Source organism: Paroedura picta, chromosome 5 (assembly GCF_049243985.1).
Source record: "Paroedura picta isolate Pp20150507F chromosome 5, Ppicta_v3.0, whole genome shotgun sequence".
Taxonomy (NCBI): Eukaryota; Metazoa; Chordata; class Lepidosauria; order Squamata; family Gekkonidae; genus Paroedura; species Paroedura picta.
The window spans coordinates 59,161,251-59,188,254 of NC_135373.1; the positions used below are offsets into that span (position 1 = coordinate 59,161,251).

The 27,004-nt window shown below is 42.3% G+C and overlaps 1 protein-coding gene and 1 long non-coding RNA gene across 2 annotated transcripts; one reads left to right on the forward strand and one right to left on the reverse strand.

The window, feature by feature from the left end:
- Positions 1–955: 955 nt before the first annotated feature.
- On the reverse strand, positions 956–11,795 carry LOC143839056 (uncharacterized). Its single transcript, XR_013231562.1, has 3 exons — positions 11,744–11,795; positions 4,544–4,844; positions 956–1,409 (listed from the first exon to the last, which is right to left on the reverse strand). It is a non-coding gene; the product is annotated as an uncharacterized LOC143839056 (long non-coding RNA).
- Positions 11,796–13,367: 1,572 nt separating this feature from the next.
- GTSE1 (G2 and S-phase expressed 1) lies at positions 13,368–25,716 on the forward strand. Its single transcript, XM_077338235.1, has 12 exons — positions 13,368–13,617; positions 14,811–14,893; positions 16,212–16,269; positions 16,350–16,962; positions 17,735–17,890; positions 19,158–19,299; positions 20,937–21,254; positions 22,334–22,406; positions 22,877–23,122; positions 24,159–24,342; positions 24,862–24,990; positions 25,308–25,716. The coding sequence occupies exons 2-12, from the start codon at positions 14,818–14,820 to the stop codon at positions 25,386–25,388; spliced, it is 2,076 nt and encodes a 691-aa protein (XP_077194350.1). The 5' UTR covers positions 13,368–13,617; positions 14,811–14,817; the 3' UTR covers positions 25,389–25,716.
- Positions 25,717–27,004: the final 1,288 nt, after the last annotated feature.

Here is a 27,004-nt window from a genome sequence, read left to right on the forward strand (position 1 = left end):
GTCACTTTAAGTACTGTTTGTGAATGCACCTTTCAAAATCCCCAATGGTATGGGCAACATATTACATTCCCTTACAGATTAAACAGAGAGGTATGATGCTTTTCTGAATGTTAGTGGGTGACAGCAGAATCACATGGTTGAAAAAACATTTTGGAAACCTTCCTATAAGTTTTAAAGGTGCCACTGGACTCAGACTTTGTTTGGCTGCTACTGTTTGGCGTTACTCCTGAGAGTGGGAAAGAAAGATAATTTTCTCCTCCAGGAGCTCTGGTTGATGCATTGCTCTTTACTTGTAAAAAATCCTGGTGCTGCATTTCTCCAAACCCCTGCCCCACTCCTGGCCAGCGAAATCACACATTTCTACTTTGCTTTGCAAGAGAACCTCACGTTAATTATAGAGGGACTGGAACTCTGCTTGCCCAGAAAGTGTATTAGCATATAGAAGGTTCACACACAAGTCTTCCCCACTGATTCAGATGCTGGCACACTGGCTCCAGCTTCCGGTGGTGTAGCAGGAAGGAGGCTCACATTTGCCTGCTTTGTGGCTCGATTGGCTATTTCAGGTTAGAGTGTGCAACAAGGATCTGGGAACCTCAGGTTCGAATACCCGCTCTACCATGGAAACTTGTGGGATGTCCTTGGGCCACTGGTACATTCTCCACCTAACCTGCCACAAAGGATTGTTGTGAGAGTAAAACAGAGGAGAGGGAAATGATGTGAGTTGTGCTTTGGGCCCCACTGGAGAGGAAGGCAGTATACAGATGAAGTAAATAAATAAATATTCCTGTTATTGACCCTGATCGACTGAAATCTGAACTCTGCGATCAGTCCACACGCTATCCTCCATCCTTTTGGACTAATTCCATTCAGAGGCTGGTGCCAGAAGACTGGGTACTCAAAACACAAATGGGTTGTAAATATTAAATCAGAACAATGAAACATTCACCCGGCCTTTTAAAATATTTATTTCACATATCACTATAAAATTTACATTTAGAGGGTTGCATCATTATATTATTTAATCAACGGTGGTATCAACGTCTTGTATGATTTACAGTCTGTGTTGAATTCGGTGCATCCTTTGGAAAAGGGTGCTGCATCCACCCGTAAGAACAGCTCTGTTGGACTGTAAAGACAAATTCCAGTGTGTCTAGCCTATTGGCCTTCCTGTTCTCAGCAGGCTGTCTTAGAACTTTCAGTTTTAGAAAGTCTTCCTAGGCGATGCTCAGGTATCTCTCCTGGCCCAGACCCCCCAAATTGCAATAAGGATGACCATGACAATAAGGGTATACAGTGTATGGACAGTTGTTTGCTCGTCTCCACACCACGGTTTGCAGCCACACGAATTCTGTGTATGCTCGCTGAGGCTTGTGGGTGATTTGGGCCTGTGAGCACGAAGACAGTGTATTCTGCCAAAAGAAAGAGAAAGACTGGGATTTAGCAACTGCCTGAGATCTAAGAAAGGGCTGTAGCCCAGTGCTGGTGCATCTACTCGCATTCCAATGCAGAGGATCTCTGGCATCTCTAACATTAGGCCTTGGGAAGGGGCTGTGGCTTAGGGTTAGCGTATCTGCTTTACACGCTTTACCTGCAAAAGGTCCTAGGTTCAAATCTCTAGAAAAAGGATTAAGTAGCAGGTGATGTGAAAGGCTTCTACGCGAGACCCTGGAGAGCCACTGCCAGTCAAAATACACAGCGGTAGCCTTGATGGACCAGTGGTCTCTTTGAGTGGAAGGCAGTTCACAAGTTCATGTTTTTTCCCTGCCTAAAATGAAGAGCACTATTTCACCAAGTACACTTGGCTCACGGCTTCTCAGAGTGAATGAGAGTTGCAGGGAAATCTCCATAATTGGAAGCATGGAACGCTGCCAGGCATTTGGCTCATATCTATTGAGGACGTGCACAGTGGTTTTAAGTGGGCAAAACCTATGAACCGCTTTGCCGATCAAAGCGTGAGCCTCCCTCTCCTTCGCTCTTTAGCACCCCCTGTTTTGTACTACTGTTAGAAAGAGTGAGACTGGCCAGAGTGGAAAGTAATTATTTTTTTCACTAACAGGTCACTATCCAGGGATATGAATCCATGAAATCGGAGACTGTAGGCCAGACAGGGAGCATCTTCAATACTTCTCTCCATGAATTCTGCAACTGATCCCCTTTTAAATTATGTCCCTTTTGACAGCTTTGATGAATGATTTGCACTCTCATATACAATGATACATTTGCATGGCAGGCTCTGTAAATCTGTCTTTGCCCCACATTTTGTTTGTTTGTTTCCTCCAGTGGCCCTTTTGTTATCCCCTCCCTCCTGCCCTAGGCTTTCATTGTTGTTTCTGGATGGCTTAACAATGTTCTGTTGTTAATTGTTAGCTGCCTTGGTTGCCCCAATTGGGCAGAAAGGCAGGATAAAAATCTTGTAAATGAGTAACATTAATAAATGAGCCACTGAAACAGATGTATTTCTTCTAAGCTTATAGCTGGATTTGGGTTTTAAAAATAAGCTGGAATGCACTAACACCGAAGAACTTAAAGGAGGGTCGACACTGGTATGGAAGACTCATGGCTGGTTCTCCAGCCAAACCACCTATTGACCGCTTGGAACTGCACAATGGGGAATGAGGGGAGAGACCACAGAGGGGCTCAGCTCACTACCTGCTGGCAGCAGCACAGCAGGAAACTGGCATCCTCTCTTGGTAGCTAGACTTGGCTTGGACTCTGCTGCAGGCGTCACATGCCCAGGAAGGGACAGGTATACCTTGTTTGGAGTTACAGAGTAGCATACTATGAATTGAAAAAGAATACATCAGTAGAAGACAGCCTTATAGTGCTATCCTATGTATATCCAGGAGTAAGCTCCCACGGAATGCAATGGGACCTGCATCAGGCTGTGCTACTAGAAAGTTAACCCTAATCTTTTGTTCTAAAGTTTGCTCTCCTCACCTTTGTCCTTGCAAAGGGAATCATAGATGAGGTCCACATAGTGGCCAATGGCATTTCTCATTTGATAAAACTGCAGCTCATATCAATCTCTGGTTGGATGTCCTCTAGCAAAGATATGAGCCTGAACTTGGGGAAACTGCAGTTGGCCAGGACCAGCAGCACGAACACTATCTGGAACCCTAGTTACTGATCACAAAATGTCACATTATTTTTGACTGATGATGCCACAGGCATTCATAAACACAGGTTTGGTGCACAGACCAAACCTAGGCCTCCCAGATCCTTCTCGAAGCACTATGCCACGCTGGTGAACCAGTAAGGAGACTGCAAAGCATGAGAGACTTCCAGCATGCAGTACATTTTGTGCATTGCACATTTTTGGGGACAGGATGAAAACTGACAGGCTCTCCAAGAGCACAAAGGCCAAGAAGGGTTGCCATCTTTCAGACTGAACAGAAGCAGAGGTAGAATAGGGCAGCACAGCACTGACTGTTCAGTTTGGGTCAGGGCTGCAGAGATGGCAACAGGTATTTGGCAAGTGTACTCCCATTCCTGCGCTTAGACATATGTAAATTGACCCAAAGTCTTAGCACATAACCCTTCAATGATTTCTGCAATGTTTACTAAAGCCTCTGCTTGTTAGACTTTGCATAGCATTTTGAGGCTTAGTGATTCCGAAATTTTTTATTCACTCAAGAGACTGCATTTTGTCCAAGTACACTCAAGCTGCATTTAATCACACAAAAGTCAAACAGATGCAAAAGTATGTTGCATTTGTTCATGTTCCTTTGGGGAGGCTACTCTGTTGATGTGCAACTGACATTAATAGAGCAGGCAGGTATCTTTGCTGGCATCCCTCCTCTCATCATAGAAAAGCATGTGCGGGATGCACACCTGGGGGCAGATGGGTGAGCAGTAGACCTTCCCAGGATGTGCATTTGGATTGCAGAAATTGGAAAGCATTCTAAATCCTAAGCAATCTGCTATCCTTCTCATCAGGGCACAGAAGATAAAACTCTGCTTAGTCTCGCTTGACCAGTCTCTGAAATCAAGCCATCCAAACAACAGGAAAACAGAAGTGGTCAGAATGTCAGGAAACCCGGGTTGAAAGCCCCACTCTGCCAGGGAGGCTGCTTGAGAACTTTGGGCCAGTTACACACTCTCTGCCTAGGCCACCCCATAGGCTAAAATGTTGGTGTGAGGCTAAAATGGTGGACACAAAATGGATGTAAGCCCACTGAGGAGGAAGGCAGGGTATGAATGACATGAACAGAATAAAATGAATAATCTGAATATCTGCTTTGGCAAGGACATGCACTCTGTTTTGAAATGCTGTCTTCTCTGCCACTGACTGTGGTAACAGTCACACAATGCACAAAGGCTCAGATAATTGGGCTTTCCTGTTGTATGGAAAGGCACTCTTCGTTCCAACACTGTTGTATTCCCACCTCCACGGCAGGAGCCACCCACTAATGATCCCCCAGTTCCAGAATCCCAGGTATCTCATAGAACCTTCAATTATGACATTTAGCTCTGTTGATGGAAAATTCTGCTCTGCAGTGCATTCTCCTTTTGCAAACGGCTTTATGAGCACCTTTTCTCTTACCTCCTAGAGACGTTCATGCTTCCTTGATGGATGCCCTTCACTCCTTTTCCTCCAAAGCTGGCAGTGACTGGAAGGTCCTTGTTCTGTGTTACTTACAACTCCTAAAATGCTGACTTTTACACAGCTAGATGGCTTAGAACCCCAGGAAAAGCTCCACAGCTACTGAACAGACAAGCAACTGACAGACTCAGTTATGTGTTCTTCTCTCATCGGCTCCTGAGACTTTTATAAACAAGAACAGTGCGGCCCCTGCCAAATTTGAAGCAATAAAGGGATCTCTCCCTCCCATCTTTCAGCATATCTGTTTATAGAAGGGAGGAGATGGTAGATGTGAGAGACACGTGCAATATCATGCTGTCCTAATTCAGAGCAAAAACATCTTTGCAGGACTGCATTTTGCAGAAATTAGCATTTCATTTTCATAATCTATGGCTAATGAAGGTTCAATGAATCATTTGAGTTTATTCCAAGGCACACAGTCAGAGGAGATTACTGCACATCTTTTCTCTCGCTAAGAACCAATTGCTTTTTTTAAAAAGTGTAACATGACATAAAATACTCAGTTTTAGAAATAAATATTGGGGCAGTCCCTAAAGAACATGTGTGCCATTTTCTGCATTATTACTGTCACATTCCCTGTTCTGAGTATTTTCTCTGGCTGTATATATACTATGTATATTGTGATAGGCTGCACTTTTGAAAGCATAGAAGTGCTGTGTAAACTGTGAAGGGTTACGAAGAACCTTGAGTGATAGGCTGCTACAAGCAATCTGATTGGTTAGCATCAGCTGAACAAAGAGGGGCTTTAGAGCTGAATGCTGAGGAGGAGAATTTCTTTAAAATTCAGTCCTGACTGAGAGCAGTTTAACACAGACAAGAGAACTGGTGGAAAGTTGGTAAGGACAAGTGGGTCATTAGGCACAGACTCTGATTTGTGTAATCTGCCCTGAGCCACAAGGGAGGGCAGTATAGAAATGTAATAAATAAATAAAATTGGGGCAAGGAAAGGTGATAGATCTTCTAAAAATAGAAGTAATTTCCCTACCTAATCTCAACAGGGTGATAGCTCTGAAGAGGGCAGAGATTCCTGGGCTGGGGTGGTTAAAAACTGTCTTTTGAGAATTTAAAAGTCAATATGAGTGCTTGTGTTTAAAGAGGAAGCGCTTTGGTAATGGAAAGTATGTACATGCCTTCTGGAAACCAAAATAGTCAGAGAATACTCAGAGAAAGTGTGTTGGCATGTTTGGGAAAACACTGGAACAAAAGTCTGTCAAAATTTAAGTCACTATATAAAACTTAAGAAACTCTCATTAGCCTGAAACATAAGACTATGCACATACTGGTTGTTCCTCAGATCTATATTGAGTTACCTCAGAAATTTTACCCCAACTTTCACCTGACCTTTCCCCTCTATGTTGAATAAAATATTTTGTTAATTTTGAACAATAAAAATTTCTCGAGTGCCATTAAAGTGAAAGGGGGATCCCAGTCCTTGCCTAAAGTTCCTGGGCTGAGCAAACAGTCACAATATTATACTGAGACAGGGCAAGACAACCAGAGTTCTTCAGCAAAGAAGAAAACACATTAGTAAGGGGAAAGAAAAATGGAGGGAGAATCTGAGGAAGGCAAGTAAATGGGACAGTCATATATACCAATAAAGAATAGAGAAAATTTGCCAACAGAATGAGATCTGAGTTCAGGTTCTGTTCTTACACTCTTTCAAGTATGTAGCTTGGATGTGTCCAGAGCCATGAGCTGAAGGGTAAGAGCCAAAGCAGACTTGGCTAGAGTTGTAAGCTCCAGGTTGGAAAATACCTGTAGATATTGGGGGTGGACCTTAGGAGGGCAAGGTTTAGAGACAAAAGGGGCTTAAAAGGGATTGAAATGAAGAATAGTTTTTTAAACCCTGCTTTTCTTTACCTTAAAGAAGCTTACCATCACTTTTCCCTTCCTCTCCCTACAACAGGCTGAGAGAGTTCTGAGAGAATTGTGACTGGCTCATGGTCACTCAGCAGGCTTCATATAGAGGAGTGGAGAGTCAAATCCAATTCTCCAGATTACAGTCTGCCACTCTTAACCACTATAGCAAAGCGGCCATTTTCTCCACGTTCACTGACCTCTCCTGCCTGGAGATCAGTTGTAAAGCCAGAAGAAATCTAGCTACCACTTGGCGGTTGGCAACACTAGTCTTGGCCCATAGCTTTTAGCATGTGGCCCTTGGTTAGGCAGGCTAGTTAATCTAGGACCACATCAATGGTGGATGAACGTTTAAACCTCTACTACCTTTCTTGCATGGCCCTGAGGCAAACTGAGGCTGCATGAACCCGCAATTTGCATTAATGGACTCACCATGCATCTGGCTGAGACCTCTAACCAGTTTGAGTTCTCACAAAGCAAAAATCTGGGAATCCCTAGATGGTAAAATTGAAGGGGGACAAAAATATATCTAGAACAGGACTGACTGCTTCTGTCAAAGGTCTTTTACCCACCCTTTTACAAGCTGTTCAAAGTCCAGGATGCAGAACAACTGCAACCAACCATCACAAAAACTGCTTTTCTGCAGTGACTAAAAACGTCACGGCAGCACCCATCTAGCTTTGTGGAATTTCTTCAGTTACACACAAAAATCTTGCTCTTGAGGTGCCGATCTGAAAGCACTGTGCAGTTTGTGAATCCTGGTAAACAGATTTCTTCCCCATACTGGGGAGGGAATTAGTGTTTATTCGATGAGGAAGACTAGATCGAATCTGCTTCTCCCTCTGTTTCCCACCGCAAGTGATGATGAGTCAACTTCAGCTAATAATTTGCTCTCCCCCCTCTCCCTTTTTTTATTTTTCTATATGATTTTGTTAGTACTTTTATTTGCAATAACAATAGCACAAGCTCTGGAAATGTTCCAGAAAGTTAAAGTTTTCTGCCTGTTCTTTCTCTCCATTGCTCTCCCCCATCCCATTGGAGAGGCAAGTTCTGCTCCTGGGACATCTACAAGGAAAACCTCTGAGAGCCCAGTGTATGCGAGGAGAGGGACTTGTCCCCCTGCACTGGAGAGGCAAGTTATGCTCCCAGAGTTTGACATTTTTATTGTGTTAATACACAGAAGTATTACCACACATGCACAAACAACAACAAAAAGAAACAGTAGGGGACACCCCTTTCCAGAAAACTACAGAAGGAAGGCCAGCTGACCATGCCTCTAAAGTAGATATGAATGGCATGAAGCGAAACCAAGGACTATTATGCACATAAAAGTTTTCAACAAAGTCAGTATGCTGACTCTTTTAAATAATTTTTAAAATGGTTGCATTTATGCATATGCTGGTATACTGCATTGTTTTTTTTCTACATATGATTATGAATTTGCAAGACTTATGATGGCAAATCCATAAGTAGGTACTTTCTCCATTGTGCTAGACTGGCCTTTTTCAACCTTTTGACCGTGGAGGAGCCCCTGAAATAATTTTTCTGGGAGCCTCAGAAATGATGTCAGCTGGCCACGCCCAAGCCCATACCGTATCAGCCAGCCAGCCAGCCTTGCCTTGGCCATCAGTGCTTCTTACCCTTTTACTCCCTCTATTATTGCCTATTGGCCTCTATTTTCCACACTGCCAGAAACCAAGCTTCTGCTCAAGTGTTTTTAAAAATGGAGGCTAAGTTTGTTCTGTTACCCCAAAAATAGAAACCCAGATTTCTCTGTTTTTACAGCAAGAATTCAAAAGCCATCTTAGCAGTTATTAATGGCCTGTACAAATGTGAATCAACAGCTTTGACATATCTCCAAACTAACACATTTTAGTTCTAAACTGATAATGTTCAGCCCCCTTACTGAATAATTGTAAGAGCAGTTCTGGTGAGGTGATTATGTTTTCATGTTTAAAATGCTAGTGGTACAGCATGTGTGTGTGCCTACTTGGGGCTTAATTTGTATAGAAAAAAAACACTGAATTGTTTACATGAGGTGTGAAAAGCACAGCCATTTCAAGACAAGCTGTGGAAAACTTTCATTAAAGCCATCTGTCTTCTTGCTCTTTCTAACAGTCATAAGTGCAAAAGGAATAATTTGAACTGCAGTAAAAAAAAAAAACCCTGCAAAATATTAACTCTCAGCAGAGCCCCAAAGGAAGGGTTTGTCAGTGACTACATGCCATGGTGACTGAAGGGAACCTTCAGATTCAGAATTACTAATTATCTGAATCCCAGAATCAGGAGGCAACATCAGGGGAAGGCCTCAGTCTCTATGTTGTGTTGTTGGCCTTCCAGAGGAACTAACTGGCCACTGTTGTACACAGGATGTTGGACCATTGGTCTGATTCAGCAGGGCTTTTCTTACATTCTTACAGTTGGGGGCTGGAGATCTCCTAGAATTCAACTGATCTCTAGTTTACAGTCTCATCTCTAGGCCCATTTGAAGGATTATGGTAGAACTTCTAAGCAAGCACACCTACTAGAACACTAATCCAAACTTAGGGTTACCATCCTCCAGATATCTCCAAGGAGTTCAACAGACATCTAGACATCTCCACTACCCACATCTCTAGGAATTTCCTAGCCTGGAGTTAGCACCATATGACCTAATGCCTTCTGCAGAAACATACGATGGAATAATAGTTGAAGTTTTGGGACATCCATATGAAATCACTTTAGCAACCAAGGGCCAATTCACTTGAGTTGTTCTCCATTTATCATGAGAGAGCAGCACAAGCTGAGGTCTTGGGCTGAAATCCTACAGTTCTGAAAGAGTTTCTGTAAGTTTAATCTGAACCAAGAGATAAATAAGATGGAGAGCCATATTTAAACAATTAGTAAGCATGAGGTCATGTGGTCACATGAGCTAGTAGTCACTCACTACCTCTGATTTTAAATCTACAGGGTGCATCTTACGACTGTACAGATTGTCAGGACTGTACAGATTGTCAGTGACCATGGATTCCTCAGGGTCACAAAAGTAACTCGGCTGAAATTTTTCCATAGTTGCCAAGTAAAACTACTAACTGGCCCAGGAACAAATGGCCACCAAGATCTATGTGATGGTCAACTCCAGACTAGACTTCTGTAACTTGCTCTAGGCTGTGAACCTTATCCCTGATCTGGAAACTGAAATTGGTGCAAATTGCATCAGCCCAGGTTCTGAGTATGATCCCTTGGAGGGTTCATATCCAACCTGTTCTTGTTACCAATTGTATTCTGGGTCAAGTTTAAGGTGCTGTTTTTAATCTTAAAGGCCATGCACATCTCAGGGTCTGCATAGCTATGGAACTGCCTAACTGAATATGTCCCTAGAAGGGCCTTGCACTCAACCAGTATAAACAGGCCAGTTGTTCTCAACCACAGACAAATTTGACTGGCCTTAATCACAGCCAGGGACTTTTCAGCCTTGGCTCCTGCCTGGTGAAATGAGCTCCCTGGTGGATGAGTTCTGTGGGGACTGGAAAAAAGAGTTCTTCCACCAGGCCTATAGTTGAGTCCAATAAAACATCAAAACATCAACATTACATTGTCCACCCCCACACTGGGTTCAGGGCTCTACACCCATGGGCGGAATGTTGAGAATTGATTTTTTAATTATTTAAACTGTATTTTAATGTATTGTATTAAAACATTTTGATGTATTGTGGGACCTATGAGTGCGTTCAAGCACAGAAGGGGGTCTATACATTTAAATAAATAAAAACTTGAGGGACCATATCAAAACATCAGTACATTTCAATAAGGGGATATAACCAAATTCATACTAGTACACAGCAAATTTACCATGGTACAACTCCAAAAGACCCACTAGGTTCTAAAGAAAACTGTCTGCTGAAAAAGGAATATTGGAGGATCACAGAACAATAGAGATTTTCAGAGGGTTACTTTTGTTAATTTCTTCAAAAGATGTCTCAGTTTTTCAGTCAAATGTGGTTCATATAATGTTTGAAGGGCAAGTATGCTCTGAATCATTCTCTTTGAGAAAGCTTGCTTTATACCCTATGGACAGGCATGCTTCTCATTATTCCCTATAGTCAGGCATGCTTCCCATTATTCCCTATGGTCAGGCATGCTTTCCACCATTCCCTGTGGGTAGGTGTGCTATGCCTTCTTTCCTTTGGGCAGACAAGCTTTGCCTTGCTTCCTATGGGCAGGCGTACTTCCCATTATTCCCTATGGGCAGCTGTGGTTTGCATTATTCCCTATGGGAAGGCGTGCTTTGCCTTTATTCCCTATGGGCAGGCGTGCTTTGCCTTGTGTCTTATGCGTGCCTTATGCTTTGCCTGGTTTCCTATGGGGAAGTATTTCTTCCATTGTTTCCTGTAGGCAATTGTGCTTTCCATTATTCCCGATAGGCAAGTATGTATTCCCTATGGGCAATCATGTATTGTCTATATGGGCAGTCACTGTCCTTAGTTTTAGTACATCCCCGTAAATTGTATGAATGAGTGAGCCACCATACCTCTTATCATCAAATCTACCACAGGAGACTTACAGGATATTAGTGCTATACTAATATAGAAACTCAAAACTTTACATTGCCATTTAAGTTAGTTATGAGTAGGTAACTCCAATGCAAAAACAAACCTGCAACTGAATAAAAAGACTGAGAACTGGTGTCATCTGGCAGCTCTTTGGACTGCTTTACTCAGGACAGTTTGACTTGGTTCCTGCTCTGCAATGGTCTGTGGATAGTCTTTCCTTTTATATTTTCTCTCTTTGTAGTTCTAAAATTAATTGAGTATGCAAATATTTTATTTTCAGTTTTATCTCTTGGTAAAAAATGGTCCAAGCTAGTCCTTTTAGTACACTAGTACATAAACACTGCCAAATCATTTGAAGTCCATGAGCTTAGAACAGTACAGATGGGAGACCTTTCTGTGAAAGTCCCTAAAATTCCCTACTGAATCAAAAGCAGCATATAAATCAAGTAAGGACAACAGAGGCCTTCGCCTACATTTGTACATAGCTAAATAAATCTAAATTAAAAAGATCTAAATAAACAAAATTAAAATAAAGCGTCGGCCTCTGCCTCTAGGGACTAAAGAATCATAGTTAATTTCAGCACTTAGGCGTTGTTGAATAAAGCAGTGGAGGAGCTACACTTAGTAGGAAGCCTGAGTCCTTGTTCTCTTTCCCTGGTTTGTATCTGTAAAACTTGAAAAGAATTGCTGGAACTCCAAGATCATCATCATTAAACACAATAAAAACTCACATTGACAACTCATTTCCTACCTTATTCTCCCTCCCTGAGGTTGTCCCACCTATAGAGAGAGAGAGCACGCAACAATCAGGGGCAATCAGTTCAAACTGCACTCTGCCAATGAGGGCTAATCGGCTTAAATTGCATGCAGACAATTAACTCAATTAACAATCCCCTACCTGATTTGCCCTCCCTGGAAATATGCTGCTAATAGGGAGAGACTACTCTGCCAATGATAGCCAATCAGTTCAAATTACAAGCTGCCAATGAGGGCCAGTCAGTTCAAATTGTACTCTACCAATGAGGGCCAATCAGCTCAAATTGCATGCAGACAATTAACTCCCTACCTGATTGGTTCCCTCAGAAATATTCCCCCAATAGGAGATAGCCCTCAGCCAGAATTTTTGCCACCCAGCAAGCCTTTTCATTTTATGCATGAGTGCATTTCTCATAACAATTTGACTACTGAGGAAGACCCCTCGGAATTGAAACGTGTTTGGTCCATTCTATGTTGGTCTGTTCCATGTGTACAACAAAGTCAGAGTCCGACCATGTCTGCTGCACAACCTTTAAGATCAAGACTCATTCAAGGTGTGAACTTTTGAGTGCATGCACTCTTCCTCAGACTGATGAACTACCATCATAACAGTGGAAATATAAGGCAAAAGCTAAGTATAGTAAATTAGTAAACTGTGTCACAACATCCAAATTCAGCCATATGATGCCATATGATAATTCTTTGCTAAAACAGCCAATCAGACCCCTTGAGTTCAGTTGTAGTTCACAAAAACATAGGAGAAATAAAACTCATCATAATCACTAACATAGACAGTTTTATTTCTCCAATGCAGTTATATTTTCCTAGCCAGAGACATTCCAAAGAGGCTTGCCACTGCCTCCCACTGGGTAGTAGTGACCCTTGACTTCCTTAATGGTCTCCCATCCCACTGTTGACCAGGGTCAACCCTGCTGAGCTTCCTGAAGGATATCACAGATTTAGAAGGTGGGCTGGAGAAGATCATATTTCTCCTGAGCTTCTACCCTCTTCAGACTCTGTCCTTCCCAGGCTTCACCCCAGAGGTACAGAAATTTCTTAACCCAAGGTTGGCAACACTTCCCCAAAAGTCTCCATCTTCGTGAGGCCAGAAAAGCCTTCTACTTGCTCTTGACCATATGCTTTTTCATTGCTTGCTTCTCTCTTTCTCCCCAATGAGGACACAAAGTGGCTTTTTAAAAACCATGTCTGCTGCACAACAACAAAAAGGATAATAAAATCAGAATCCAGTAGCACCTTTAAGACCCACGAAGATTTATTCAAGGTATGAGCTTTCGAGTGCAAGCACTCTTTCTCAGATTTTATTGTGCTACTTCAGACCAACACGGCTACTCATTGGATAGGCAATACATTGTACTCTGAATTTGCAGTAGATTTAACACTAGGAAAGAGGTGTGTGTGGGGGGGGTGAGCGCGGGGCGGGACTAGAGATGTGGTCTGGGAACCAACCAGATAAATGTTTAAGTTTGGGAACCACTGGTTTACAGTTTTCCTAAACGCGCCGAGGGGGGAGAAAGGAAACTACAAATCCCACAACGCATTGTGCTACAGCTTCCGGGCAGGAAGGGTTAAAAAGAACCCTTTGCAAACGGAATGGATTACAGGTCTCGTGCGCTTTTTAAAATCCACCAATAAGAAGGCATAGCCTAGGGCAGAAGGCGGGGCTGGCGTTTCAAATTTGATGGCGGCAGGCGTTTCGCAAAGGCCTCTTCAGGGTGGCTTCATTGTTCCAGCGTGGTCGGTGCTGGTCTAAAGGGGAAGAGCGAGGGGTGGGTGGCCTCCGAGGCAAAGGCTCCTCCTCGAAAACGCGGAGAGGTTTTTTGAACGGCCGGGCCAGGTAGCCTCGTCCAGGTACGTGCTTTGAGTTGGGGTATAGACGTTTTTTATAAGCCGTCTGCCCAGAAGTTGCACCAGGCAGCTAACAAAATAGTAAAGTCTCCCGAGTAAAAGGTAACTGAGCCGGTAACGTTTAACTTTTAGGAGCGTGGGGCGCGGGTGTGGTGCGCCTGTGTTGAGGAACTGCTGCATTTCGCTTGATCCCGACCTGGCAGAAGTTCTGCGTCATAATCCCAGATGTGTGAGAATAATAGATTGTGGCAGGCAGAAATGCACCCGGGAAAGATAAAGATGCCTGCTTATAAGGAAACTGTCATTGGTACTATTTGGAATCCCCCCCCCCTTTTGGGAAAATAAACTAGTTTAGGGGAAGAGGAGTGATTTTAGTAAAATAGTCTCTCTCCAGACCCTTGTTTCCCTAAATCCATTTGGTGCTCTAGAAGAGCCATTTTTTTTTCATGAGGGAGATGGCGCACTACTTTAGAAAGAAATTATTAACTTCCACTCGCAGGGTCTTATGGTTAATTACAAAATATGATACGGACAATTTGGTCATGCTCAAAAGGTATCTCGTTTTAAAATTTTATTTTATTTATTTATTATATTTATATATCGCCCTCCCTGGGGGCTCAGGGCGGTTTGCACATTGCATCATGTCTGATGGTTGATTGGACGTGAATGCAGTGCATTATTGGAATGAGCAGAATATTGTAAACTATTTTGGGTCTCCATTGGATACAAGAGTAGGAAAAAATGAAGTAAATAAATGCATTAGAATAACAAAATCCTATGCAACAGTATTATAATAAATCAGTAAATATAGTAAATATGTGATCTGATGATTCTTGGCCCAAAGGGAGAGTCATCAGCAGTATACTTCTCCCATCACACTTAAAACCAGCTACTTCAATTCAGGTAATATTTGCAGCAAGTTGAGAGGAATGATTTAAGATGTACAATGCCACATAGAATGGGTAGATGATTCTCCCCACACTGCCTGGTTGCACTGAGCTTCCAACACACAATGTATGCAGAATAGTTCCTTAATTTCTTTAGTAACCCCTATTATTTATTCATAGCTTTGGCTGCCCATGAGAAGATTGTGACAGCAACGGGAACAGCTTTTTTGGAATCAGTATTATAGCCTGGTGCTTTCTTTGTTTTTTAATAAACTGGATTAATGTGTGCTGTGGAAACTCTCTTTGTAGTTATACCATGGAAGAAGGAAAACTACTCATTGATTCGGAAGGTAAAGTGGCAGAAGTCAAACCTGATGAGTACATCAATAATGGTATGTGGTAAAATACTGATGACTACAATACTGTCATTCTAGTTACATTCTAGTGATTGATCATAATTTGGATTCACTCCTTTAAATGGTAGAAAAGCTTCAGTGTACAAGGAACTGGTGGCTAGTTAGTTTTAGGAGGAACTGCAAAGCCAGATAACCAAGATCAACTTTTCCACTGTCTGACCTATAATGTATTGTTGGCAAAAAACGTGCCTGAATTCATTTGGACTAATAAGATGGATTGCATCCTGTAAGTTATTAGACTTGTAGTCAACGTGTCTCTTCTGTTTTCTTTAATCTTCAGTTTGATAAGAACATAACAGGTACCCTGCTGAATCAGACCAATATTTCATCTAGTTCAGCATTCTTGTCCACACAGTAGTTAGCTAGCTGCCAACAAGCATGGCATACCGGCTAAATTTTATCCGTACATTGCTTCCTTGCACTAGTATTTATTATTATTTGGATTTATATAACAGCCGCTCTCAGTGAATAGGCTGCTCCTGGACGTGGAGATTCCTTTGTCTGGTAGCCATCAAGAGGCCTCTCTTCTGTGAACCCATCCCCTTTTAACAATTTTCACTGTCTTTAACCTCAAATCACTGAACAGTATTGGCAAGTTGGCTTTGGTAGTTGAATTTGAACTATTCCATTGAATATCTCACTTTTGATTTAATGGTGGGTACAGGACTAGTTAGAGCCTCTTGTGGCGCAGAGTGGTAAGGCAGCCGTCTGAAAGCTTTGCCCATGAGGCTGGGAGTTCAATCCCAGCAGCCGGCTCAAGGTTGACTCAGCCTTCCATCCTTCCAAGGTCGGTAAAATGAGTACCCAGCTTGCTGGGGGGTAAACGGTAATGTCTGGGGAAGGCACTGGCAAACTACCCCGTATTGAGTCTGCCATGAAAACGCTAGAGGGCATCACCCCAAGGGTCAGAAATGACTCGGTGCTTGCACAGGGGATACCTTTACTTTTACCTTTTTACAGGACTAGTGGTAAACTCAGTACAAGTAATTTGGATTCATTTAAATACAGAATTACCACTAAGACACTAATTTGATAGTCCTCCAGATTTTCTACCTTTGTGCAGCTTGCACTGACTTGTCCATATGAATTTGCTGGATAGATGTCTGCTGCAGTTGACTTTGACAGAGCCACTTACCTGCTTTGGGAGTGGGGAGAGGATGAATGTACAGATTCTGTACTCTCTTTGGCTATCAGTAGAAGGTGAAGGTTTCCATATGATTAAAAGTAATATTTTGCATTTGGACCAGAGAAAATGTCATTCATACCAATAAATGATGTACTGTTGTAATTTCAGACTTTCCCTGTCTCTCTGATGAAAAATTTGATTTTGACCTTTCACAGTCTGCTTCAAGGTACGCAAAGAATGCACTGTACTTTTTGGCACTTAGAGGGTAGGCTTTCCCAGTTGTTTGACTGATATTGTTTATTTTAGTGAAAATGAGGATGAAGTATTTGTTGGACCAATGGGCCATAAAGAGAAATGTATTGCAGTATCTATCGAGGCCTGCGACGCAGCTGAAAGGAACATCTTGCCATCACCTGCAGATAACCTGTTGTGGAGTCCACTTGCTGAGGAGAAGTTTTCAGAGATTGTTAAAGAAGCTCACCTGGTGGCTCTTCAGCTACAAAGTGGGAGCAAAGCTAAAAGACCCCATGCTAACCAGGTGGGAGATCAGAGACATGCGTCTGTGGAAAAATTTGTGCAAGAATCCAAGTCCAAGCTGAAAATTCTTGAGATGGGCATTAAGAGAGAGAAAACACCCAGAGCTGTAAAGAGAGAGACATACTGTGTGTGGGAAAGCCCAGGATCTCAGCATCTAACTCCCTTTCAGAAACATTCAAGGCAACCTGGACAAGCAATGGACAACTTGCATTCTCCACTGATGCCTTGGAAAGTCTCTAGTCCTAGAACAGACAAGTTTCCAAAATCATTCATCAGACAGGTAGCACAAAGTTGTGCTGACAAAGATGATAAAAAATCAAGCATGATGCAGACTGTAAAAACTTCATTTGTGTTTGAAAATAACTCCTTAGCGGTGAAACAGGTAAAGACCACTCCTGGTTTTTGTTTTGTTTATACTATCCTTCTCTTCTGTGCAATGTACGTTCTCTCCTCTGTTTTGTCCTCAAAGCAAGTCATGGAGGCTGTTAATCAGGTATATCATGATAATCAGTTCTTGATCACCTGGAATGAAATGCCTTTTCTCTAATTAGAGCAGATGTTGGAACCATAGCAAAGATTTCCCCCTGCTTTTTCTGTATTCTCCCCAGAGTTTCCATGTCAGAATTTTTTTGAATATACAGGCAAGACTGTCTCTTATTGCTTGAATATGTGTGTATCAGCAGTAGGAAAAGCATTATCTGCCTTCTACAGAAAAGTGAAGTCTGGAAGGATGCAAAAATTTAAGTGAATAGTATGTGGCAAATCTACAGAGGCAGATCTATAGCCCTGGGACTTGTCTCTCAGCTTCAGAGTTCCAGAGATAGATTCCAATTTTGAGCCAACAGCTCCATGAGTTGATTATTTACAAAACAAAAAACCTTTAATATTACCTCAAATAATATTTTCTTTGGGCTTGTCTGCATGAGCTCTGGGTAATTTTGCTTGTACATTGTTTTTGGATTGTCTGAGTATGTCTGATAATACTAAATGTTTGCTTTGTCACATTTTTGTGGAGTTCTAGTAGGTGATCATTTGATCCTATGTAAGAGTGCTATTTGAAGTGGCCTGTGAGTAGATGATGGGAACAGTTAAATTAATAAGCAGACCTATAGTCTTTCAGATTATGACCTCTAATTGTTTTTTCAATCCTGCAGCCAGACCCAGGCAGCCCATGTCGTCCTTCCAACAGTAAACACTTGAAAAGTATGGGATCACTTGATGACCTGCTCTCTAGCAAATCAAGTACCATTCCAGATGCCAAAGACTCTTCAGTAGTACCAGACAAGAGAAGTCTTCTTACTCCTGGCAAGGTGATTGGTTGGACTGAAGGAAGCACCTTACCACTTTTGCTGACCAATAATGACATCTCCTGTTTTTATCCTCTGTATTGACTTTAATTTGGAGAACTGGTTTTGATTCCCCACTACTCCCCGCGCGCCCCCCCCCCCATGCAGCCAGTTGGGTGACTTTGGTGTAGTCACAGTTCTCTTGGAGTTGTTCTCACAAAACAATTCTGTTAGAGCTCTGTCAGCCCCATCTACCTCACAGGGTCTGTTGTGGGGAGAGGAAGGGGAGCTGTTTAGAAGCCATTCTGGGATTCCTTCAAGTAGTGAAAAGCAGAGTATAAAAAACAGCTCTTCTAGGAGTAGAATTTTACAGTAATGGATTTGGGTCTGATTCACTTTGGTGGGGAGGGCTTACGTAACTTGAAAATATATGGAATGGGGAAAATAAAGGTAATTATGTGCAAACTAAGAGAATGATCCTGGAAAATCAAAAATTTATATTAAAATTTAAGGTATTAGCTATCATATATGAATCCCTTCATGGCCTTGGGCTATCTTTTGGGTGGGACTGCTTCTCCCCTTGTACTTTGTCATGGCCATACATGTGCCTTCTCATTGTGGCCCCCACCTTGTGGAATGTTCTGCCTGAGGAGGTCAGGAAGTCTTCTCTTGGCTTTCCATGTACTATGCAGGACTTTTCTGCTTGGGCAATAGAGTTCCACTATACTAAATGCTTCACAAAGTTACTTGGATAAATGATTAGGGACTGAGGTCTGTATGACTGTGTATAGCTTGCTGATAATAGGATCCTATGTAATTTTTGCATCATTTAATGTGTAACGCTAATACTTCTGTTTTGCTTCAGTTCTGTTTTTAGACTTCCGATGGGTTCTACAACCCTAATTCTTATTGCATTGTTCATTAAACGTCCTGTCAATTATATTGACTTGCTCTGTATAATTCACCTTGAGTCCAAGTGAGAAAGGTGGACAATAAATAACATAAATATTAAATGAAAGAAATATCTCCAGATGTCATTACAAAACACAAACAGCAACTTGCAGAGTATGTTGTTTCAGATCTATAGAACTACAGAACGGTGGGGAGTACCTGGTTATTTGCAGGTGTTGGTTTTTTATTCCAGTAGGACAGTGCTATGGTTAAGATACAATCATGTGTATGTTTACTTGAGAGTAAGAACCACTGGAGAAAAAGGGTTTACTTCCAAGTAAACATGCATTTGCCTATGTTTAACATCTGTTAGACTTAAGATCTCTTAATGTCTTCATAGCGAAGTATAAAGACAACACAGCTGAAGCCACCTAATGATGTCCAAATGCGGAGGAACACTTTATCTTCATCATCATCCTCACTTTCCAGTATGAACTCAAGCTTCAATTCCAGCCTGTCCATCTCCCCTAAAAGAGGAAAAGGTAACAGTGCAAACCTAGTAGTGGTTATGCATCAGCATTTATTTATTCATTAACACTCTTGCCTTTCTACCCAAAGCAGCATAAAGCATTCTCTTCTCCTTGTCCTTACAAGACCCTGTGAGGTAGCTTAGACTGAAGGTGTAAGGCTGGGCCTAGGCCACAAAGAAAGCTTCCTTAGCAGAGCGAGGATTTGAACCTGGGTGCCCCAGATGCACGCCAGCCTCTAACCACAGTGACAAGTTTAGTCTGTTAACTTGTAAACTGTGTTAACCTCTTGAATGTAAGGCAAGAACGTATATTTCAGACCTGCCTCCAGCCTGGTGGAATGAGTTGTCGGTGGAGACTTGCGCCCTCACGGAACTCCCAAAATGGTGCTCGTCCACCAGGCATTTGATTGAGACTCAGGTCTGTACCTCCAACATCTGTTTAGTCCATACCTGGAGTTCTTGCCCAGATTGCTTTCCCCCATCGTGAGCCGGGCCATAAAGCCGAACATCACAAACTACGCCTAGTTTGTTAGGGTATGATTCCAGGACAAAGCGATTATGTAGCAGAAAATACTGTAATAATTCTTAATATGAAATTATGTTTTATATAAATCTGAATTTGATGGGTTTTACACACTGTTATAAGCTTCCTTGAGACCATCATGGAGAGAGCAGCCTAAAAATCATATCAAGTAAATAAATAAATATGAGGGAGATGGCCTTATTCTGTCATTCTGGAAATTCCAGTTCCTGGTAAATGTTAAAGCTCTGGTGTTCAAGGTTTTTTTTTTTTTGCCGAGTATGAACCTCACTGGGTTTATCAAATGTTGACTCCTTTTGTTCTGTTACAGATATGTGGGCACCTTGTAACAAAACTTCTTAAAAGTGCAATTCTGTGTAGAGTTGCACCAGTCTCAGCCCCTGGATTTTAAGAGCTTTAAATTCAAACCCTGCAAAGGATTGCTTTTTGAGCATCTTTGATTCGGATGTAGATGTGCACAGAGAATCAGAAAAATATGTGTATTTATAGGGACATCAGGCCCCAAGCTGTTTTGTGAGGAGCTGTGTACAAAACATATTGTAACCCTTCCACCCCCCCCCCCCCCAATAAAAAAACAGCCAATAATTTCTGTGGCACGTTGAACAGAACCATGGCACTGGAGATCTTAGAATTCATATCTGAGGATTCTTCCTGTCACTTGTGATGGAATTCAACATAGGAATGTGTTTGCCTTTGGTCATGCTATGCTTTTTTGACTTTAACTACTACTTGCTCTTGAGAACACTGAACCGTTTGCTGGCTCTGGGTTTAAATGCTTTGGATAAGACCATGAAACCAAGCACCTTGCTGACATGCAAGATGATTATGGCTGAAGTGCTTGATTCTGAAGAGTTCCTGCAATTGTGTGAATTAATCTAACAATTCATTATAGAGCAATACAATAATTACGTAACTTCTAAGTTAAACAAGATATTAAATAAAATGTTGCTTCTACCCATGGTCCTTTCCCTTCTGTCTTCCATTACTGAAATCCAGGTTGCAAGTTTCAGAGTTAGGGGCCTGGCTCTTCCATGGTATTTTCAAAATGCTGTGTTCACTGATTCTGTTAACATTAAATGACAGGCAAAACTTAAAATTTTATCTTCTAGTTAAAACAAATATTGTTGCGAACACTTCTGCGTTTGGCTCTGAGGTCTCCTCTGGTACAACCAAGGTAGCTATGGCCAGGCCTATGAGGGTGTCATCTGTGCAGGCTTCCCATTCAGATGCACCTGGGAAGCGAGAGAGATCAACCTGTACTATGAAAGGAAACCCTTCTGTGAATACAGCCAAGTATAAAACTGCTTTTGAATCCAAGACTTCAGGCAACGGAATTCGAGCAATGAGTTCAGAGCCTAGACTGCAAAAATCCTCACAGAAAAGCAGTTCCTGTTCTGAAAATAAACTCATGCCCTCCATGAAGGAAGGTAAGAACCCTAGAGAAAAATCTTCACTCTTCTATGAACCATCTGTGGTATTCTGAGGTGATATGTTATGCTGCCTCCTTTCCTTAGCGTTCCTGAGTTATTTTCATTGTTACCGAAGACTTGTCCTAAAATTCATAGTTGGACCTAAAGAATGGGATGGCTTTAGTTATAAATGGTCAAATCATGTGGGTGGCTCTGAGGTAAAAGGGGATCTTTACTCTAAATACAACAGCTGTTTTTACTTAAACATAAAGAGCTTTTTTTAGAAGAAAAACTAATCATTTCTACTTGGTTAATAAGCAAAATGTTATCAGATTGGTGTACCATTCTTGTTTCTCTAAAGTTCTTTAAGCAGATGCTGCTATCCGATCATAACATATTTCATTCACCCCTCCAGCCTCTTACTCTACAAGCCCACACTTGAAATCACAGCAACATATATAACTCTACATCCTTATCCATGGTTCCTCTCTCTCTATATATATATTTGTGAAACAGCTTGGGGGGGGGGGGTGGAACATGTCCAGCTGTAAATTAGGATACAGCCAGCAAAGCTGGCTGGACCCTGATTGGCCCTGCCCCTGCAGCTCCTGCCCTCCTTCCCCAGACTCTAGCCTCTTTGCTCTCAGACGCACCTCAGTGCCTGGAGCCAGCAGCAGGTAAGGGGAGAGGACCCTGGGCAAAGGGTTGTGGAGGGCCTCTTGGCCTGCTAAGCAGGGGCTGCTAGCTTCGTGGCCTGCTAATGAGGGCCTCCCAGCCTGCTAAGGAGCTCTGTCCTGGGCCTGCTAACGAGGTGGCCAGTCCTCGCCCGCCCCACTTGATCTTGCAGTGAGCTGTGGCCCAAAGCCACCTTAAGCTGCCTGGCTGGGGGCCAGGGGAAGGGACCCTTTCAAGGCCTGTTCTTAGGAACGGGCTTTGAAGCTAGTTAAAACATAAAACACACACGCACAAAATGTTTACTTAGTGAAAACATATCTTGGGAATATTTTTACTCAGCACTTTATTACGGATCAGGATTGAACTGAGGAAATGAATGTGCCTGGGTAATCTAAGATAGCCTGTATTCTCATGTCTTTTAGATATGTCATCAGAAAATGGAGTGGTGAGAATATTACAGCCAATTTCATTCCTATCGTGTGGCAATGTTGGGAGGTAATCTCTTAATACTTGTTTCCACCTGTGTGCTTGTCTGTGACTTTGAGCAGTGTCTGGAGAATTTGCAGCCCCTGGAACTGCTCGCAATCTGGGATTGAGGGGGTCTCTTGACCTCAGCAGTCCAATATGCTTGCCCCTGTTCCTCAGCATGTGCATATTTTAAAATGGTGATGAAGGTGGTCTGACTTAGGTCACATCTTAGGAGAGAAGTATATATACTCAGCTGTCCTGTGCACTGCTGAACTGAAATTTGGTATTTGCTGCTAAGCGTTAAACATGCAGGACTTTCCTTGCCTGAGAATCTAGAGAGCTGCTGCCAGATGGAACAAATCATACTGTAGCATTAGTAAAGTAGTGTAAAGCTGTTAGTGTGCCTTAAATTTTATTTTGAATGTGCTCTAAATGAAGATGGAATATTTCAGCTATATTTTTGTTGACACCTCTAAACTCTGCATGTATCTTCTTAGTAATGTTGCAGTCAGCTCACCTGTCAAGCAGATGGAAGAACGGACTGTGTTAAGTTCCTGTTCTTCCATAAAGTGTATCCCAACTCCAGCCAGTATAAAACGTTCTGGATTGCCTACACCCGTTGGCCGTCGTATGTCAGGGATTCCAGCAAGGACGCCCAAAACTGCACCTAGATCAATGTCGTCACCCAGCCTCTTATCAGTTTGTCAGGACTCCAGCTTTCTATCCAAAAAAGCTTCAGCTAGGTAAGTCTAGCCTTAGTAAAATTCAATCAACGCTATGCATATATGTTGTCATGAATTCTACTTGTCCTCTCAGTCTTGTCCTCTCCATCTAAAGTCACTTGCTAGTATCTTTTATAATCAGGGCTTGGCAAAAAGTCATCTGCAGTTTAAAATGCAGCGTGTGCTAGGAGGGGAATGGCTAGGGGGTTGGGAGGCGGTGGGCATGCGTGGAGGCTGGCTCAGTGAGGCACGGAGCAGCTCCCCCTCCCTGCTCCCGACCGTAGAGTCCAAAGGCGGCGGGGCTAGCATGCAGAAGCCTTGGGGCTGGTGGCCCTCATCCTGGCTGCTGGTGGGCAGGGCAAGGCTACACGGTCCAAAGCCTTCCCCAGCCAGGAAGAATTTGGCTGTGAGGCTGCTATCGCGCCTTGCAGCCAGCTCCTGGAGGTGGGTGCTCCAAGGACCCGCCCAATCTGGGTGCGCCTGGATTGGCCTGTGGAGCTGGAAATGGTGTCTGGATACCTGGACGTGTCCCAGATACCACTCCACCCTTATTGGCTCTTCTAAAATATTAGAGAGCCACTAAAGGTTAAGATGCTGTGTTGGTGGGGGTCTTGGGTTGTTGGTGAATTGCTTTGGAGTTAACCTGAGTTTTGGATAATGTAGGACAAGGATCCCCAAGATGGTGCTCATGGTTTCCTGCAAACCTCTTTTCCAGTGCCCGCCAAGTGTTTTTAGGACGTGGGTGGGGCCAGGTAAGGCTTTTGACTATCAAGAAGAGTTGGGTTTTATGTCTTATTTTTCTCTACCAAAAGGAGTCTCAAATTGGCTTACAATTGCCTTCCCTTCCTCTTCCCACAACAGAACTCGGGTTGAATTTGTGCATGTGGAGTTAGATCTGAATTTCCTATGCTGAGATAGCAAAACATTAGGATCAACTTCTGCAGTGCTTGTGCAGTACGTGCTATTAGTCTTGTGGAACAGTTGAGTTCCTTGAGTTTGGTACAGAACTTGACCAGATTCTGTATAAAACTTTCAGAACTTCTCTCTTTCTGTATAGTTCTAAAAGGGCAAAAGAAACCGTGTGGGCGGCCAAGAGCTCATCAACTTCTTCCAATGAAGACGACTTGTTTCCCCCTCAAGCTGTGTCTGTTGCACTTGATTTTTCACCGGAGAAGGCCACTTTGCTCCAACAGGGCTTGACTAAAAATGAAAAACCAGCTGAAGAAATACAAACTAAGGAGGTAAGCTGCAGTTTTGTACTTTTCTTAGAAAGCCAGCCTGCTAAGTTAAGTATGAATCAGCTCCTACTTCAGAGTTGTTTCAGGTGGAAGTAACTCTGGTGCCCCCCACTGTCTTTCCCTTAATAAGCAGCTTTTGATGGAAGAACATCCTTTTCAAGTATCTTTATTAAAGCAGTCTTTGGGCTTGTGCTGTGTAAACAAGTTGCAGTTTACTTAGGTTTGTCAATCCAGATTTTGGGGGTGCTGATTATTAATAAAAATAATAACTGAACTGTCATAAATGGCTGCCTCCTACATCTTGATGTGGTTATAAAATGTTAGGTTGGTTAGTGATTTTAAGAAGATGCAAGGGAATGTCATAAATATGTCCAACTCTAGATGCCAAAATCAAGGCCAGCAAGAAGGTTTATTTCAGAGCCAGTCATCATACTATCATTTTGTTCATGACGGCATTTTGGCTCGAATGATTTACTGCAGGAAGCTCAGTAAATTAGTATCTGAAATACTGATGTTTTCTAGGGCTTATTGATAGACATTGGGATAGACACACCACCAGTTGCCTTCCTGGAATGTGAAAATAAGCCTCTCATTGATTTCTTTAACACCCCTGAAATGACTAAAGCCCTTCCACTGAAGGTGACAGAACAGGTGAGGCAAAACATTCATTTTTCTCTTTTTAATGCGCTTTATGTGATTGTGTTTATGATTATATTTATGTTGGTTCACTGCTTACAATCTGACATCTATCATGCATACAAAGATCATCTAAGCACCTCTAAGCAGGAGTTGAAGCTGTAACTATAACTAGAGCTGATACTAGTTAGCCATAGCAAGATAATTTTATTTTTATGTCGGGGTGTCAGAGCGTCTAGAAAAGCAAGAGTGTTGTCCTAGACTAATTAGCAAGCAACATTCCAAAGGCACAAAGAAACTGAAGCAGTGTTTTATTTTTTCCCCGTTTCCAGCTAGTAGACCTGGGCTCTCTTATTTACCTTAGTCCTGAAGGAAATAAAGAAAATCTGGATTCTCCTTTATTGAAGTTTTGATCTCCTGGAGCCCAAAATTGACTTCTGAACCTGGAAGGCTTACACAGGCATGTGTGTTTAGCTACAGAAGTATTTCACTGAAGTACTGAGTGTGACATACTTGAAAACTGTAGAGTTAAAACTATGAATGCATATTAAGATTGTGTGACTTGATGCTGCTAGAAAAAATATAATTTAATTGCTAAATTAGATACTTTGATTATCACTGCCAATGGCCTGTACTGTGTTTAAAATATGCTGTTGATAAGATATAAATTGTAAGATTAAGTAAAATGTTTTTGAAGTTAGTAATATCATGGGCTTAACTTAAATAAATTTCGTATCAGTATTGCCTTTTTAAAATACTAGAATCAGTACATAAATGGTACCAAGTTTGTAAATCACCCTATTGTGAATACTATTCTACTTAAGATTAATTTTGTGGTTGGGTAAGGTAAAGGTAAAGGTATCCCCTGTGCAAGCACCGAGTCATGTCTGACCCTTGGGGTGACGCCCTCCAGCGTTTTCATGGCAGACTCAATACGGGGTGGTTTGCCAGTGCCTTCCCCAGTCATTACCGTTTACCCCCCAGCAAGCTGGGTACTCATTTTACCGACCTCGGAAGGATGGAAGGCTGAGTCAACCTTGAGCCGGCTGCTGGGATCAAACTCCCAGCCTCATGGGCAAAGCTTTCAGACAGCTGCCTTACCACTCTGCGCCACAAGAGGCTCATGTTGTGGTTGGGTACCCATATGCTAACTGCCAAATAGAAAATGCCAAACTATTTCTAAAATAACTAGTGAAATGAGCAGCACTAAAATATTTGGGCATTGCTTGTTCATTTTAACAAAAAAGCAGAAATTGTATTAGTCCCTCAAAAGTTTTACAAAGTGAGAGAGTTTTGTGCAGGATTTCTTTTGGGATGAGATTCAGATGCACACAGAGATATCTGAGGGTAAGCAAAGACTTTCCGCCGAGCTCCCCCCGAAGCCCAGCATCCTTTATTCAAGTCACTTGCACATAACATGTGTCCATGTATCTCTTTTGGCCTTCTGGCCTGTACTCCAGCACAGAAGCTTCTTGCATGTTAAGTATACAAACATCTATTGTCCTTTGTGCTCGTATTGCGATAGCAGCTTGCTCAGCAGTACAGTTTAGCAATACACTCACGCATACTAGGCCTGCACCACAGATTTCCAATTAGTTTCCCCCTTCCCAGATTTCGTATGGGTCCTTACTAGCATTCATTGTAGAGATGCTGGTCTACAGCAAAAAATGGGACATGCATATAAGGTTAAGTGTTCCTAAACATGTGGATGTTTTGAACTCAGGGGGAAAATATTTGTAAGGCGGGAAAAGGATTTGATTCAGGATATTGAGAGTAGTTCAGCAAAAAGGAGAGGAAATTACCTGGTCAAATTCCCAAGAGGATAGAGTTCTGGAAGCAAGCAGAAATCTGGGGTGGAAAAATTATGGGGAAAAACAAGGTTTTTGTGTAATCCCTGTCTCTAATCAACAATATTTCTGTGAGCTTGCGTTTGGGTGTAATACCCTTGGTTTGTTCTGTTTATCACCACATTTATTATATTAACAGGATTCAGAGTACTAAAAGCCTGTCCCGATAGTTTTTACAACAG